The following is a 17,566-nucleotide window of genomic DNA, read 5'->3' as shown; positions in this document are numbered from 1 at the left end:
CTTATAATTTTAGGAATTTATCAAAATTATATTATTTTATTTATTTTTTTTCTGAGAATTTTTTTTAGTATGTGCAAATTGTAATTACAACAAAGAAAAAAAAAGCAATGATAGAAATAAAAGAGTGTATGTAGCAATAGTGCAAGCAACAACAGATCACAAAATTTTGGAAAACTTTTAAGCAAGATTTTAAGTTTAATTAATTACAATAAAAAATTAATATGTCACAAGTTTTGGTTTGTCAAATTAATAATAAATTATATGTTATGAATAGAGTGAGAAAGATGTAGACATATAGAATGAAAGAGAGGAAAAAAAAGAGAAAGACAAAGAAAAAAAAAGGGAGAGAATTTACTAATATTAGAGAAAGATATTTTATTTTAGTTGTACTGAAAATGTGACCTGGAATACATTTTGAAAATTTAATTTTGATGCACTATCAATGTAAAATAGTTTTACATATGCATCTAATTAAGTAACACTACATCAGTAAAAGTAACTTTATTTTACATTGATTGTGTAAATGATCATCCAAAAGAACAAACGTAATTAGACAAGTATATAAAGTATTTTACAGTGTCAGTTGATGATGGAAATTGATGTATCACTACAAAAATTTCTTCGACAAGTATACCGAATTATCGTCAAGTAAAAACTCACCGAGAGTGAGGTCAATCCCACGAGGATTGATTGATTGAACAACTTTAGTTACAAGATAATTTAGTTAAGCTAATCAAGAATAAGTGTTGAGTGTAGAAAATTAAATGACAGAATTGTAAGGGACTTGAAGATAAAGAAAGAAGTAAAGTGCCGGAATGTAAAGAGCATAAAGGTAAATTTCTAGAATGTAAATGACAGAAATGTAAATGACTGAATTGTAAAGGGCGAATGGGTTGATTGACAGAATTTAAATAAAGCTATAAAGAATAGGGAAGATAAGAATGGGAAAGATTCATTGGAATTAGGAGATGTTGCTTTCTCCGGATTAATTTCAGATCATCTCTTCTTCAACCATGAAAGTCATTGACCTCTTAGCAATCATGATTGATTGAATCCCAATTTTTTGGTAATTCAATCTCTCAAATCTTGATAATCAGCCAATTCCTTGGTCTAATTGCTCATGAAGAGAGATAAGCTTGGTCCCTGATTTTACCACACTTCCTCATAGATCCAAGTAGTGAGCAGATTTAATGTCACCATATCCAATTCCAAAACCCAGATCTACTCAATGTGAGAGGGGATTTCAAGCATGATTTCATGTTTCCTCTTCCAAGATTCTCATGAAACCCAAATTGCATCCTACCTCTTTTCCAAGATGATTGAAAGCTAAACATGAAGAACGAAATTCCTTTTAGCAAATCAAAGAGAGATGAAGAGAAGAAGAAATTTACTATCATTAATCCGTCAAGTACATCAGAGCTCCCTCTCCCAATGAGAGGGAGTTTAGCTACTCATAGCTTGAAGAAAGTATAAGAGATGGAAGAAGATGAAAGTAAAGTAAAAGGTGAAGTAAAAGTTCCAAACCCCTTTTTAGCACTCTTCAAGTGGTATTTATACCACTCCTATTACTAGAACTTAAGAAATTAGAAAAAAGAAAAGAGAATTACAATTGAAATTAAAAGGGAATAACCATTCATTGGATGCATGTGAGTGGCGTGTGAGCGGTGTGCCACGCCCAAGGTGAAGGTAGGCTTGGCGTGCCATGCCCAGGTCCCAAGTGGCACGTCCATGATGGTGATTGGCTTGGCGTGCCACGCCCAAAACTCAAGTGGCACTCCCCATGGTGCAGTCTTCCATCTTCTTCTTTGGAAATTTGAACTGGCGTGCCACGCCCTCATTAAAATCTTCAATTTCTTCTCTAGAGGGTTGAATTGGCGTGCCACGCCAAGGTCTGGCATTACACGCCGTTGTTGGTGCAGAAATGTTCCTTTTTGGTCCAGTGAGCTGGCGTGCCACGCCCATGACTAGCGTGCCACGTCCATGGTGCGAGCATGGTTGGCGTGTCATGCCCAAAATACCAAGTGGCACGCCCATTGATGGTTGGCTTGGCATTCCACGACTAGAGTCTCAAGTGGCACGCCCTCGATGAAGTCTTGACCCTTCTCTTCTGGGCAATTGGCCTGGCGTGCCACGCCGTTGTTGGAATCTTCATTCTCCCTCTCTGGTTAAGTGAATTGGCGTGCCACACCCAGGACTCGAGTGGCATGCCCATGATGATGGTTTGGGTTCAAAAGCTTAGCGTGCCTCGCTCATATTACCAAGTGGCACGCCCATTGATGCTGCTCCTTCCCTTCTCCTCTTGACAATTGTACTGGCATGCCACGCCTTTGACCTGGCGTGCCATGCCCAGTTTGTTGGATAGGCCTGGCGTGCCACGCCCAACTTGGCGTGCTACACCCTTGATGAACTTTGGAGATCCTTCTTCTGGACAAGGTGACTGGCGTGCCAAGCCTGGCCTTGGCATGCCACGCCCATAGTGAAGCTTAGCCATCCCTCTTCTGGAAAATAGAGCTGGTGTGTCACACACAGCAGTGGCGTACCACGCCAGCTTGGAATTCTCTCTCTGGACATCATAACTGGTGTGCCACGCCCAAATAGTGGCGTGCCACGCCCATAGTGGACCTTGGAGAAACTTCTTTGGACATCATAACTGGCGTGCCATGCCCAAACAGTGACATGCCACACCCATAGTGGACCTTGGAGAACTTTCTCTGGACATTCTGCCTGGCATGCCATGCCCAGCATGGCGTGCCACACCCATAGTAACTCTTCAAAGGCCTCTTCTGGAGCTTATAGCTGGCGTGCCACGCCCAGCACTGGTGTGCCATGCCCAGTCAAAAATCCTGGCATTTGCTTGAAGTGGCATGCCTCACACACACGCCCAGCACCTTTGCTTGCTTTCTTCCTCTTTTGTTGCTCTTTTCACCTGAAATCCAAGTAAGAACTCATTTCAAAGCAGAGTCTCAAAAACTTATGATATAGTTCTTAACAATGCATCAAATGAATGAGAATTCATCACTTCTATGGCCCTTTTAGATGAGAGAAAGAGGTAGATGATACAAGTCATCACAACACCAAACTTACCTTTTGCTTGTCCTCAAGCAAATCAATGTAAATCGTTCTAAATGATTGAAACTTTGCCCTTAAGAGAATACAATCAACAATTAGAGATAAAGACTAAGTATCAAATCATGCATAAGCTTTGTTATTTGCTTTCATCTCAATGAAACCCTTAGATCTTTGAGGATCTCTTTAAGTGCCTGCCTTTAGAGTCCTTTCTATTGATTGTCACCTTGAAGTAGTAAGGTTGTTCTTTTTCTTTTGATTGTTCTCCTTTTCTTCTTTCATTATTCCTTTGTTTCTTTGATTGACCTCGACTCTAAATGTTTTGTCTTAAGACGACCTTTTAAAGTAAGCTTTCAATTAGCACTCCCAAACCAGTTGGTTTTAGGGTACTAGGTGTTGAGACACCCCTAAGAATTTACTTACTCAGGTCTCTCTTCTTGACACATCTTCATCACAAGCATCTACTAGGATCTTGGCTCTTTAAGCCATTTGTTTCTTTCTTTTCTTCCTAGTAGTTGATGCTCGGAGCCTTGGGTCTTACTTACTACTTCTTGGTTCTATTTATATTCAAGGGTCATCCTTAGCATCTACTTGTTATGTCCTCTATGTCTAGTTGTTCATTATGGATTACTCACTTCCCAAGCTTCAGTTCATGATTTTATACTTGTTCCTCATCTCTTATTTTGATTTAAACTCACTTGGGTCATAGTTCCTTACTTTTGTTTTGCAAACAACTCATCATTGACTCATTGTGGAAACAAACTAAATTTATTGATATTGTAAAGCTTAACATTCAACATTTCTTTCTCAAAATAAACTAAAACTTAAGGACTCATAGAAGGACTCTTAACTCAGAAAATTAAATAACTATCATATCAAAAGAAACTACTAAGCAATAAATTCAAACAATAGCTTTCAAATGGGACTCAACCACCTTTGCTCATCATGATACTGGTCAATGCATTGTGGGCCCCACCACTTCCTGTAATTGCAGTTACAAAGTTCACATTAGTGATCAAGGGGTTGTTTTATATTCTTCCAATTAATTGGTATTTATTTTGTGTGTCTTTTGGACACCAAACTTAAGTTCATTGCATCTGGTAACTGGTGCTTATGATTGGACTTTATTACATACATAATGAGTGGAATGTATTTAATTCTTCACACCCTTCCACTTCCACTCTATGTGTACACAATTAAGTAACCTTTTCATTTATCTCACTATGTTACCGGGTGCATTAAGGTACCAATTTATTGGGCTCAGTTTCTTTGGATGCATAATTCACAAACGTTCCTTATGATGGTGGTCACACCAAACTTAATTTTTGGCTTACTCATAAGATCAATTAAAATGTTATAATGTAAGTTCAAAAATTAAGTGGGCTGGTGGCCACACCAAACTTAGTTCTTCAGTAAGTTTCTCAACCCAATCAAGGACATCACGTAGTAAAAGATGCAAGGTTGAATTTCTAAAACAAAACTAAGATCACTCTAAAGCTTAAAAAGAAATCTAAAGCTACCAAAGTAAATAATTAACACTAGAAGCTAGAAAGCAATAAACTAAAGTAACTAACATGGAACAAGTCTAAAAACAGTAAACTGAAAGGATATGAATGTTGGGGTGCCTCCCAACTAGTTCTTCTTTAACGTCATTAGCTTGACAGTTGTTCCTCTTCAGCTGAGGTTGTAGTTCACTCTTTGCTCATCCAGTGAGTCTCCCAAATAATGTTTGAGTCTGTGGCCATTGACAGTGAAAGTCCTCTGTGTTTTCTCATCCATGAGTTCCACATGACCATAAAGGGAAACCTTGATGATTGTGAAGGGCCCTGACCATCTTGATTTCAGCTTCCCTGAGAAGAATTTAAGTCTTGAGTTACATAAGAGAACTCTTTGGCCTTCTGCAAATTCCCTTTGTGCTAGCCTTTGATCATGCCATTTCTTTGTCTTCTCTTTATAAATCTTAGCATTCTCATAGGCTTGAGTTTTGAATTCATCTATTTCATTCAACTGTAACAACCTTTAGAGCCCAAAATGCTCTATGCTCAAGCTCCACAGGCAAATTACAAGCCTTTCCATACACCAATTAGTATGGAAACATGCTAATAGGTGTTCATCCAACTTCTTGGACCAATCTTTCCTTGAGGTCCCAACAGTCTTCTCAATGATCCCCTTGAGCTCTTTATTTGAAATTTTTGCTTGACCATTGGTTTGTGGATGGTATGGGGTAGCTACTTTGTACTTAACACCATATTTGAGGAGGAGGGTCTCTAGTTGCTTGTTGCAAAAGTGACTTTCCCCATCACTTATAAGAGCTCTTGGAACTCCAAACTGGCTAAATATATTCTTCCTCAAGAAGTTAATCACTACTTTATTGTCGTTAGTTGCTGTTGCTATGACTTCTACCCACTTGAATACATAGTCCACAACCACTAATATGTAATTGTTTGAGTATGATGGTGGAAAAAGTCCCATGAAGTCAATCCCCCAAACATCAAATAGCTCTAGTTCCATGATGAACTTATGTGGCATCTCATTTCTCTTGGGTAGATTTCCAGCTCTTTGACATTCATCGCACCTTATCACAAACTCCTTTGCATCTTTGAATATAGTAGGCCAAAAGAATCCACACTGCAACACCTTGGCTGCAGTCCTTTCTCCACTAAAGTGCCCTCCATAAGTAGATCCATGGCAATGCCAAAAGACCTCTTGTCTTTCCTCATGAGAAATGCATCTTCTTAGAATTCCATCAGCACACTTCTTGAAGAGGTATGGTTCATTCCAAATGAAGTGCTTGGCATCATTGATGAGCTTCCTTCTTAAGTGCTTGTTAATGTTGGAAGGTAGCTCTCCAATGGCCTTGAAATTGGCTATGTCCGCAAACCATGGAGCCTCTTGGAGCATCATCAATTGCTCATCTGGAAAGCTTTCATTTACACCAGGGCTATAAGCTTCATTGTCCTTATATGGGATCCTTGATAGGTGGTCAGCCACCTTATTTTCTGCTCCACTTCTGTCCTTGATTTTAATGTTGATCTCCTGGAGTAATAGGATCCATCTGATCAATCTAGGCTTGGACTCTTATTTGGTTAGCAAGTATTTGAGAGCTGAATGGTTAGTAAACACAACTATTTTAGAACCAATAAGGTAAGACCTGAATTTGTCAAAAGCAAAGACTATAGCAAGGAGTTCTTTTTCTGTGGTGGTGTAGTTCTTTTGGGCTTCATTAAGAACCTTACTAGCATAATATATTACATGCACTAGCTTGTCTCTTCTCTGTCCTAATATAGCATCAATGGCAAAATCTGATGCATCACACATAAATTCAAAAGGTAATTCCCAGCTTGGTGGTGCTATAATAGGTGCAGAGGAGAGCTTGCTTTTAAGCTCCTCAAAAGCTTGTATGCATTCTCTATCAAAGATGAAAGGTACATTAGAGACAGGCAAGTTACTTAATGGTTTAGCAATTTTTGAGAAGTCTCTAATAAACCTTCTATAGAAGCCAACATGTCCCAAGAAGCTCCTAATTGCTTTGGCATTGCAAGGTGGGGGTAATTTTTCAATCACTTCCACCTTAGCTCTATCTACATCTATGCCTTTCTTAGAGATTTTGTGGCCAAGAACTACCCCTTCAGTAACCATAAAATGGCACTTTTTTCAGTTCAAAACCAGGTTAGTTTCTTGGCATCTCTTGAGCACCAAAGTGTAAGCAATTAGGAAAGGAGTCACCAAACACTAAGAAATCATCCACGTGAACCTCAATAAATTTCTCAATCATATTAGAAAAAAAAAAGACAGCATGCACTTTTGGAATGTGGCAGGTGCATTGCACAAACCAAAGGGAATACATTTGTATGCAAAAACACCATAAGGGCAAGTGAAAGATGTCTTTTCTTGGTCCTTAGGATCTACTACAATTTGGTTGCAGCCTGAGTATCCATCCAAGAAACAATAGTACTCATACCTAGCAAGCCTCTCCAACATTTGATCCATGAAGGGTAGAGGGAAGTGATCATTCATTGTGGCTTCATTGAGCTTTCTGTAGTCTATATACAAAGGGCAAGTGAAAGATGTCTTTTCTTGGTCCTTAGGATCCACTACAATCCGGTTATAGCCTGAGTATCCATCCAAGAAACAATAGTACTCATGCCCAGCAAGCCTCTCTAACATTTGATCTATGAAGGATAGAGGGAAGTGATCCTTCCTTGTGGCTTCATTGAGCTTTCTATAGTCTATACACATGCACCATCCGGTCACTGTTCTTGTTAATATTAGATCATTCCTTTCGTTTGGCACAACTGTGATTCCCCCTTTCTTGGGAACCACTTGAACAGGACTCACCCAAGGATTATCTGAGATATGGTAGATCACCCCTGCTTGCCATAGCTTGAGCACTTCCTTTTGCACCACTTCCTTTATTGATGGGTTCAATCTTCTTTGTGGTTGGATTGAGGGCTTGGCATCCTCCTCAAGAAGGATTTTATGCATACACATTGAAGGGCTTATCCCCTTCAGATATGAAAGTGTCCACCCAATGGTATCCTTGTGTTGTTTCAGCACCTTAATAAGCTCCTCCTCTTGTTCCTTGCTCAGGGTTGAATTGATGATTACTGGATAAGTGTCATTGTTTCCCAAGTAAGCATACTTCAAGCTTGGAGGTAGGGTCTTTAGTTCCATCTTGGGTGCTTCTTCTTTCTCCTTTTTTGCCTTGTCTAACATGATTGTGCTATCATGATGCTGGTTGCTCTTGCTTTATTGTATCTTCAAGTTTGTCTTCTTCTAGAACTCCTTGGACCAGAATCTCTATTGTGTCTACCATCATACACTCTCTAATGTACTCTTTGGGATAGCTCATAGCAGTAAAAACATTGAACACTATCTTTTCTTCATGAAGCCTGAAGACCAATTCTCCCTTTTGTACATCAATTATAGCTCCAACTATTGTCAAAAATGGCCTCCCTAGTATGATTGAAGCATTGGCCTCTTCTTCTATGTCAAGTACTACAAAATCAGCTGGGAAGATGAAGTCACCCACCTTAACTAACAAGTCCTCCACTACTCCATGGGGGAACTTGAATGTTCTATCTGCAAGTTGAAGTGCCATTCTTATTGGATTGGCCTCTTCAATTCTCATTCTCTTCATCATGGCCAAGGACATAAGGTTGATGCTATCACCCAAATCACATAATGCTTTCTCAATGCTAATGTCTCCTATGATACATGGGATTTGAAAGCTTCCAGGATCTTTCATCTTTTGGGGAAGCTTCTTCTGTATGATGGCACTCATTCCTCTGTGAGCACTAAAATTTCCTTTTCTCCACAGTTCCTTTTCTTGGTCATGAGATCCTTTAGAAACTTAGCATAGAGTGACATTTGCTCTAATGCTTCAGCAAAAGGGATGTTGATTTGGAGCCTTTTGAATATCTCCAAGAACCTAGAAAACTGGTTATCTTTTCTATCTTTTCTTAACCTCTATGGGAATGGTGCTTTTGGTACATAAGGCTTCAGGACTTCCTTTGGTAGGATAGGAGTGTGTATCTCTTTTTCCTCTTTGATTTCTGAGTTCTTGTCAGCTTTTCCTTCTTGTAAGTTGTGTCTTAAAGATGCCTCTTTCACCACTTTCCTACTTCTTAATGTGATGGCCTTGCATTCCCCCCTTGGATTGGTCATGGTATCACTGGAAAATGCATTTGTAGACATGGGTATTTGCTTGGATAGGAATCTAAATTGTGATTCTAATTTTGTGATTGCTGCTCCTTAGTTATTTATATTGGATCAAACTTCTTCTTGGTATGCTTCAAACTTCTTGTGAGTTTGTGCTTATTTTGCTGCTACATCTTCTGCCATCTTTGCAAATATGGCATCTAACCTTGCAAATTTGTCATTGTCATCGCATGGTTGTGAAGTTGAAGATGCTATATTGCGGTTGGTTGGGTTTTGAAAATGGTTGCTGTGTGATTGTTGATTGGTTTGGAAGGGGGCATTATGTGAGTTGTGGTAGGATCTATGGTTGTTTGGTTGGTGGCTGGGGTTGTTGTATTAGTTAGAGTGGTATGGCTTGTGGTCTTGGAGTTGGTTTTGCTAGTTTTTTCACCTAAAATTTGGGTGGTTCTTCCACCCTGGATTGTAGGTTTTAGCTTGGGGATCATATGGTTGTCTAGGTGGGTTGTTCACATAGTTGGCCTGCTCCTAATCATATTTAGCTTCTGGACTAGCTCCTTCTTACACTGGTACTTGAGTGTTGATTGCTGAGACCTAATTCATGTTGCCAGGGCATCTTGACTAGTTTCACAAGCCATTTTGAGTATGTTTCAGGTTAGTTTCATGCAATTTCTTAGGTAATAAGCAAGTATTTAGTTGAGTATGCATTCATATCTTGATTCAATCAAACATTATGAATTCTAAACATTTTCATGAGAATAAGGCAAGGATTGATTGATGTAATGAGTGATGCATTATCTCATGATTAGAGAAAGGCTTTGATACAATTTGTTTGATTGATTTTAGATAAGATGAAGCAGAGAAGAGCCACATTAGTGGCCACGTTAGTGCCACTAACGTGGCCATTAATGTGGAAGAAGGGATAGCTTGTAGCGTTAGTGGTGATGTTAACACCACTACGTACTGTGTTCGAAGGCCAAATAAGCCCACGTTAGTGCCACTAACGTGGGTACTAACGTGGAAAAAGGGAGAGTTGGGGACGTTAATGGTGAAGTTATCACCATTAACGTGTTCGAAGCCAAGATATACCCACGTTAACGACCATGTTAATGCCACTAACGTGGGCCATTAACGTGGAAGAAAAGATGTTTTGGACGTTAATGGTGAAGTTAACACCATTAATGTTATTAAGGGTTAGGAAAGGCTACGTTAGTGGCCACTAACGGTGGGGTTAACGTGACTTGATGAGCGGATAATTTATACGTTTTGTTGCATTGTTTTTAGGTAGTTTTTAATATGTTTTAGTTACTTTTTATTATATTTTTTATTAGTTTTTAAATAAAAATCACATTTCTGGACTTTACTATGAGTTTGTGTGTTTTTCTCTGATTTCAGGTATTTTCTGGTTGAAATTGAGGGACCTGAGCAAAAATCTGATTTAGAGGCTGAAAAAGGACCGCAGATGCTGTTGGATCTGACCTCCCTGTACTCGAAATGGATTTTATAGAGCTACAAAAGTCTAATTGGCGCGGTCTTAATTGCGTTGGAAAGTAGACATGCTGGGCTTTCCAGCAATATATAATAGTCCATACTTTGCCCGAGTTTTGATAACGCAAATTGGCATTTAAACGCTAACTTTCTACCCTTTTCTGGCGTTAAATGTCAGAACTGGCATAAAAGCTGGAGTTAAACGCCCAAAATGGCACCAAAGCTGGCGTTTAACTCCAAGAAAAGTCTCTACATGTGAAAGCTTTAATGCTCAGCCTAAGCACATACCAAGTGGGCCCGGAAGTGGATCTCTGCATCATTTACTTATTTCTATAAACCCTAGGCTACTAGTTCATTATAAATAGGACCTTTTACTATTGTATTTTCATCTCTGGAACACATTATGTAACTTTTACATTCTGAGACCTCCATGGGAGGCCGGCCACTCGGCCGTGTCTACCCTATTTTCACTTATGTATTTTCAACGGTGGAGTTTCTACACCCCATAGATTATGGTGTGGAGCTTTGCTGTTCTTCATGAATTAATGTAATTACTATTGTTTTTCTATTCAATTCACGCCTACTTCTTCTCTAAGATATTCATTCGCACTTCAACATGATGAATGTGATGAACTAGTGACACTCATCACCATTCTCACCTATGAACGCGTACCTGACAACCACTTCTGTTCTACCTGAAAACGAGCTTGAATACATATCTCTTGGGCTTCTAATCTAAGATTAGAATCTTCGTGGTATAGGCTAGAATTATTGGCGGCCATTCCTGAGATCCGGAAAGTCTAAACCTTGTCTGTGGTATTCTGAGTAGGATCTGGGATGGGATGACTGTGACGAGCTTCAAACTCGTGAGTGTTGGGCATAGTGACAGACGCAAAAGGATCAATGGATCCTATTCCAACATGAGTGAGAACCGACAGATGATTAGCCGTGCGGTGACAGCACATTTGGACCATTTTTACTGAGAGGACGGACGGTAGCCATTGACAACAGTGATCCCCCAACATACAGCTTGCCATGGAAGGGAGTATGAATGATTGGATGAAGGCAATAGGAAAGTAGAGGTTTAGAAGGAACAAAGCATCTTCATACGCTTATCTGAAATCCCACCAATGAATTACATAAGTCCTTCTATCTTATTTTCTGTTTTTATTATATTTTAATTATCAATACCTCAAAACCATTTGAATTTGCCTGACTGAGATTTACAAGGATGACCATAGCTTGCTTCAAGCCGACAATCTCCGTGGGATCGACCCTTACTCACATAAGGTATTACTTGGACGTCCCAGTGCACTTGCTGGTCAGCTGCACGGAGTTGTGTGAAAAGTGTGCGATCACGATTTTGTGTACCAAGTTTTTGGCGCCGTTGCCGGGGATTGTTCGAGTTTGGGCAACTGACGGTTCATCTTGTTGCTCAGATTAGGTAATTTTATTTTAATTTTAAGATTTTTATTTCTTATTTTCGAAAAATACAAAAAAATTTTCTTCTTTTTCGTTCTTCCCAAAATAATTTTCGAAAAAAACCAAAAAATTAATAAAATCATAAAAACCAAAAATTTTGTGTTTCCTGTTTGAGTCTAGTGTCAAATTTTAAGTTTGGTGTCAATTGAATCCTTTTTAATTTTTCTAAAAATTTTCAAAAAATTCATGCATGTGTTCCTCATGATCTTCAAGTTGTTCTTGATGATTTTCTTTATTTGATCTTTGCATTTTCTTGTCTTGTGCCTTTTCTTGTTTTTCATATGTATTTTTGAATTATTAGTGTCTAAAGTTTGAAAATTTCCAAGTTTGGTGTCTTGCATGTTTTTCTTTTCTTAAAAATTTTTCAAAAATAAGTTCTTGATGTTCATCTTGATCTTCAAAGTGTTCTTGGTGTTCATCTTGATATTCAAAGTGTTCTTGCATGCATTATTAGTTTTGATCCTAAATTTTTAGGTTTTGCATTATTTTGTTGTTTTTCACCTTCTTCATTAAATTCAAAAATAAAAAATAATATCTTTCTCTTATTTACTCATAAATTTAGAAAATTTTGAATTGATTTAGTCAAAGTTTTAAAATTTATTTGTTTCTTATTAGTCAAGTCAAAATTTTTAATTTAAAAATCCTATCTTTTCAAAAATTTTTTTCAAAAATAAAATCTTTTTCATTTTCTATATATATTTTCCAAAAACTTTTAAAAATTGATTTTTAAAATCTTTTTCTTATCTTTATTTCATAATTTTCGAAATTAATGCTAGTAATTAATATTTTGATTCAAAAATTTTCAAAGTTGTTACTTGCCTATTAAGAAAGGATCAAACTTTAAATTCTAGAATCATATCTTTTAATTTCTTATTAGTCAAGTAATCAACTTTAATTTCAAAAATTAAATCTTTTTAATTTCCTTTTCAAATCTTTTTCAAAATGATTTTCAATCATATATTTTTCAAAACTTAATTTCAAAATCTTTTTCTAACTTATCTTTTCAAAATTGATTTTCAAATCTTTTTCAATTAACTACTTGACTTTTTGTTTGATTTTAAAAAAAGTTTTCTATTTCAATCATATCTTCTCTCTAAAATTTGAAAACTAAATAAATTAATTACTATTTCTTATCTTTTTCAAATTTTATTTTAATTCTCCTTTTAATTTTTGAATACTAACCAATAATTAAAATAAAAACAAAAATATTTTCCTTTTATTTTAAATTTAAATTCGAAATCTTCTCTCTCATCTCTTTCTATTTATTTATTTAATTACTAACACCTCTCTTCTTAAAAATTCGAACCCTCTCTCCCTCTCTGTGTTCGAATTTTTCTCTTCTCATTCTTCTACTCTCCTCTTCTTCTACTCACATAAAGGAATCTCTATACTGTGACATAGAGGATTCCTATTCTTTTCTGTTCTCTTCTTTTTTCATATGAGCAGGAGCAAGGATAAGAACATTCTTGTTGAAGCTGATTCAGAACCTGAAAGGATTCTAAAGAGGAAACTAAGAGAAGCTAAAGCACAACACTTTGGAGAGGACCTGACAGAATTTTTCGAAGAAGAAGAAGAGATGGCCGAACCCAACAACAATGGTGGAGATGCAAGGAAGATGCTTGGTGACTTTATCGCACCCTCTTCTGACTTCTGTGGAAGAAACATCTCAATTCTTGCAATTGGAGCAAACAACTTTGAGGTTAAGCCTCAATTAGTTTCTCTAATGCAGTAGAATTACAAGTATCATGGACTTCCATTGGAAGATCCTCATCAGTTTTTAGCTGAATTCTTGCAAATCGGTGACACTGTTAAGACCCACGGGGTTGACCCTGAGGTCTACAGACTTATGCTTTTTCCCCTTTGCTATAAGAGACAGAGCTAGGACATGGTTGGACTCACAACCTAAAGAAAGCCTGAACTCTTGGGAAAAGCTGGTCAATGCCTTCTTGAAAAAGTTCTTTCCACCTCAAAAATTGAGTAAGCTTAGAGTGAAAGTCCAGACCTTCAGACAGAAGAAAGGAGAATCCCTCTACGAAGCTCGGGAAAGATACAAATAATTGATCAGAAGGTGTCCTTCTGGCATGCTTTCAGAATGGAACATCATATGCATATTCTATGATGGTCTGTCTGAACTGTCCAAGATGTCATTAGAAAACTCTGCTGGTGGATCTCTTCATCTGAAGAAGACGCCTGAAGAAGCCCAGGAACTCATTGAAATGGTTGCAAACAACCAGTTCATGTATACTTCTGAAAGAAATCCTGTGAACAATGGGACAACTCAGAAGAAAGGAGTTCTTGAGATTGATACTCTGAATGCCATATTGGCTCAGAATAAAATATCGACTCAGCAAGTCAACATGATTTCTCAAAGTCTGTCTAAAATGCAAGCTGCATCAGGCAGTACTAAGGAGGCTATGACCCTGAGAATCCTGCAATGGCAGAGGTGAATTACATGGGGGAATCCTATGGAAACACCTATAATCCTTCATGGAGAAATCATCCTAACCTCTCATGGAAGGATCAACAGAAGCCTAATCAAGGCTTCAATAATAATAATGGTGGAAGAAACAGGCTTGGCAATAGCAAACCTTTTCCATTATCTCCTCAGCAACAGACAGAGAACTCTGAGCAGAATCGTTCTGGCTTAGCAAAAATAGTCTCTGATCTATCTAAGACCCCTCTAAGTTTTAAGACTAAAACAAGGTCCTCCATCAGAAATTTGGAGGCACAAGTGGGTCAGCTGAGTAAGAGAATTACTGAAACTCCTCCTAGCACTCTCCCAAGCAATACAGAAGAAAATCCAAAGAGAGAGTGTAAGGCCATAACCATGACCAACATGGCCGAACCTGGATAAAGTAAGGAGGACGTGATTCCCAGTGAGAAAAACCTCATGGGATGTCCTCTGAACGAAAAGAAGTTCCCCTTTGAGGAACCAAGAAAATCTGAGGCTCATACAGAGACTATAGAGATTCTATTGAACCTACTTCTGCCATTTATAAGCTCTGATTAGTATTCCTCCTCTGAAGAGGATGAAGATATTACTGAAGAGCAAGTTGCTAAGTACCTTGGAGTAATCATGAAGCTGAATGCCAAGTTATTTGGTAATGAGACTTGGGAGGATGAACTCCCCTTGCTCACCAATGAACTGAATGACTTGATTAGGCAGACATTACCTCAAAAGAAACCGGATCCCGGAAAATTCTTAATACCCTGTACCATAGGCACCATGACCTTTGAGAAGGTTCTGTGTGACCTAGGGTCAAGTATAAACCTCATGCCCCTTTCTGTAATGGAGAAACTAGGGATCCTTGAGGTGCAAGCTGCAAGAATCTCACTAGAGATGGCAGACAATTCAAGGAAACAGGCTTATGGACTTGTAGAGGATGTGTTGGTAAAGGTTGAAGGCCTTTACATCCCTGCTGACTTCATAATCCTGGACACTGGGAAGAATAAGAATGAATCCATCATCCTTGGCAGACCCTTCCTAGCCATAGCAAAAGTTGTAATTGATGTTGACAGAGGAGAGTTGGTCCTTCAAGTGAATGAGGACTACCTTATGTTTAAAGCTAAAGAATTTCCTTCTGTACACATGGAGAAGAAGCATGACAAGCTTCTCTCAAAGCAGAGTCAAACAAAGCCCCCACATTCAAACTCTAAGTTTGGTGTTGGGAGGCCATCATCATGCTCTGAGTATCTGTGAGGCTCCATGAGAGCCCACTGTCAAGCTATTGACATTAAAGAAGCGCTTGTTGGGAGGCAACCCAATTTTTACTCATCTATGTTAAATTTCTATTATTATTTTATGTTTTCCTTAGGTTGATGATCATGAGGAGTCACAAAAACAACAGCAAAAATCAAATCAAAATAAAAAACAGCATTAAAAATAGCACACCTTGGAGGAGGAGCTTACTGGCGTTTAGTAGAATGGGCGTTAAAATGCCCAGTCTTTCACCATTCTGGGTGTTTAACGCCAGAAAAGGGCACCAGACTGGCGTTTAACGCCAGAAAAGGGCATCAAGCTGGCGTAAATGCCAGAAAGGGAAGAAAAGCTGGTGTTAAACGCCAGAAATGGGCAGCAACCTGGCGTTTAACGCCAGGATTGGCACTCAAAGGGGCGTTTACATGCCAAAATGGTGCAGGGATGAGAAATCCTTGACACCTCAGGATCTGTGGACCCCACAGGATCCCCACCTACCTCAACTTTCTCTCTCTTTTTCACACCTTCCCATAACACCCTTCCTCAAATACCCCTCACCAATCACCTCCACCACTCTTCCCAATATCACCCACCTCACAATTCAAATTCAAATCCTTTCCCTCCCAAACCCAACGCCTAATACACGAACCCTACCCCTCTCTCCACTCCTATATAAACCCCTCATCCCTCATTCATTTTCACACATCATAAACACTCCCCCTTGGCCGAACCACTCACACCTCTCAATCTCCTCCATTTTCTTCTTCTTCGACTCCCTTTTCTCTTCTTTTACTCGAGGACGAGCAAATCTTCTAAGTTTGGTGTGGTAAACGCATTGCTTTTTATTTTTCCATAACCATTTATGGCACCTAAGGCCGGAGAAACCTCTAGAAAGAGGAAAGGGAAGGCAGTTGCTTCCAACTCCGAGTCATGAGAGATGGAGAGATTCATCTCACAAGCCCATCACTAAGAAAAGGATGGAGCAAGTAAGAGAGCCCACTCATGGACCTCAACAAGAGCATGAGGAAATTCCTCATCATGAAATCCCTGAGATGCCTCAAGGGATGCACTTTCCTCCATAAAATTATTGGGAGCAAATTAACACCTCCCTAGGAGAATTAAGTTCCAACACGGGACAACTAAGGATGGAACACCAAGAGCATTCCATCCTCCTTCATGAAATTAGAGAAGACCAAAGAGCCATGAGGGAGGAGCAACAAAGGCAAGGAAGAGACATAGAGGAGCTCAAGCGTTCCATTGGATCTTCAAGAGGAAGAACTAGCCGCCATTACTAAGGTGGACCCGTTCTTTAATCTCCTTGCTCTTATTTTTCTATTTTTCGAAAATTATGCTTTATGTTTTAATTATGTTTGTGTCTTAATACATGATCACTAGTGTCTAAGTGTCTATGCCTTAAAGCTATGAATGTCCTATGAATCCTTCACCTTTCTTAAATGAAAAATATTTTAATTGCAAAAGAAAAAGAAGTACATGAATTTTAAATTTTAAAATAGTTTAATTATTTTGATGTGGTGGCAATACTTTTTGTTTTCTGAATGAATGCTTGAACAGTGCATATTTTTGAATTTGTTGTTTATGAATGTTAAAATTGTTGTCTCTTGAAAGAATGATGAAAAAAATGAGAAATGTTAGTTGATAATCGGAAAAATCATAAAATTGATTCTTGAAGCAAGAAAAAGTAGTGAAAAGCTTGCGAAAAAATGGCAAAAAAAATAAAAGAAAAAGAAAGAAAAAGAAAAAGTAAGCAGAAAAAGCCAATAGCCCTTTAAACTAAAAGGCAAGGGTAAAATAAAAAGGATCCAAGGCTTTGAGCATCAGTGAATAGGAGGGCCCACATGAATAAAATCCTGGCCTAAACGGCTAAACCAAGCTGTCCCTAACCATGTGCTTGTGGCGTGAAGGTGTCAAGTGAAGAGCTTGAGACTGAGCGGTTAAAGTCATGGTCCAAAGCAAAAAGAGTGTGCTTAAGAGCTTTGGACACCTCTAATTGGGGACTCTAGCAAAGCTGAGTCACAATCTGAAAAGGTTCACCCAGTTATGTGTCTGTTGCATTTATGTATCCGGTGGTAATACTGGAAAACAAAATGCTTAGGGTCACGGCCAAGACTCATAAAGTAGCTGTGTTCAAGAATCAACATACTGAACTAGGAGAAT

The 17,566-nt window shown here is 38.4% G+C and overlaps 1 protein-coding gene across 1 annotated transcript; it reads right to left on the bottom strand.

Moving 5' to 3' along the window:
- On the bottom strand, window positions 7,793-8,314 carry LOC107647008. Its single transcript, XM_016351145.1, has one exon. The coding sequence runs from the start codon at window positions 8,312-8,314 to the stop codon at window positions 7,793-7,795; it is 522 nt and encodes a 173-aa protein (XP_016206631.1).

The sequence above is a fragment of the Arachis ipaensis genome, chromosome B06, assembly GCF_000816755.2.
Source record: "Arachis ipaensis cultivar K30076 chromosome B06, Araip1.1, whole genome shotgun sequence".
Classification (NCBI taxonomy): Eukaryota; Viridiplantae; Streptophyta; class Magnoliopsida; order Fabales; family Fabaceae; genus Arachis; species Arachis ipaensis.
This window is presented reverse-complemented; position numbering and strand designations above follow the sequence as displayed.

Coding starts and splice junctions, on each gene's coding strand:
- LOC107647008 (XM_016351145.1), bottom strand. CDS start 8,314: ATGAAAGATCCTGGAAGCTTTCAAATCCCATGTATCATAGGAGACATT.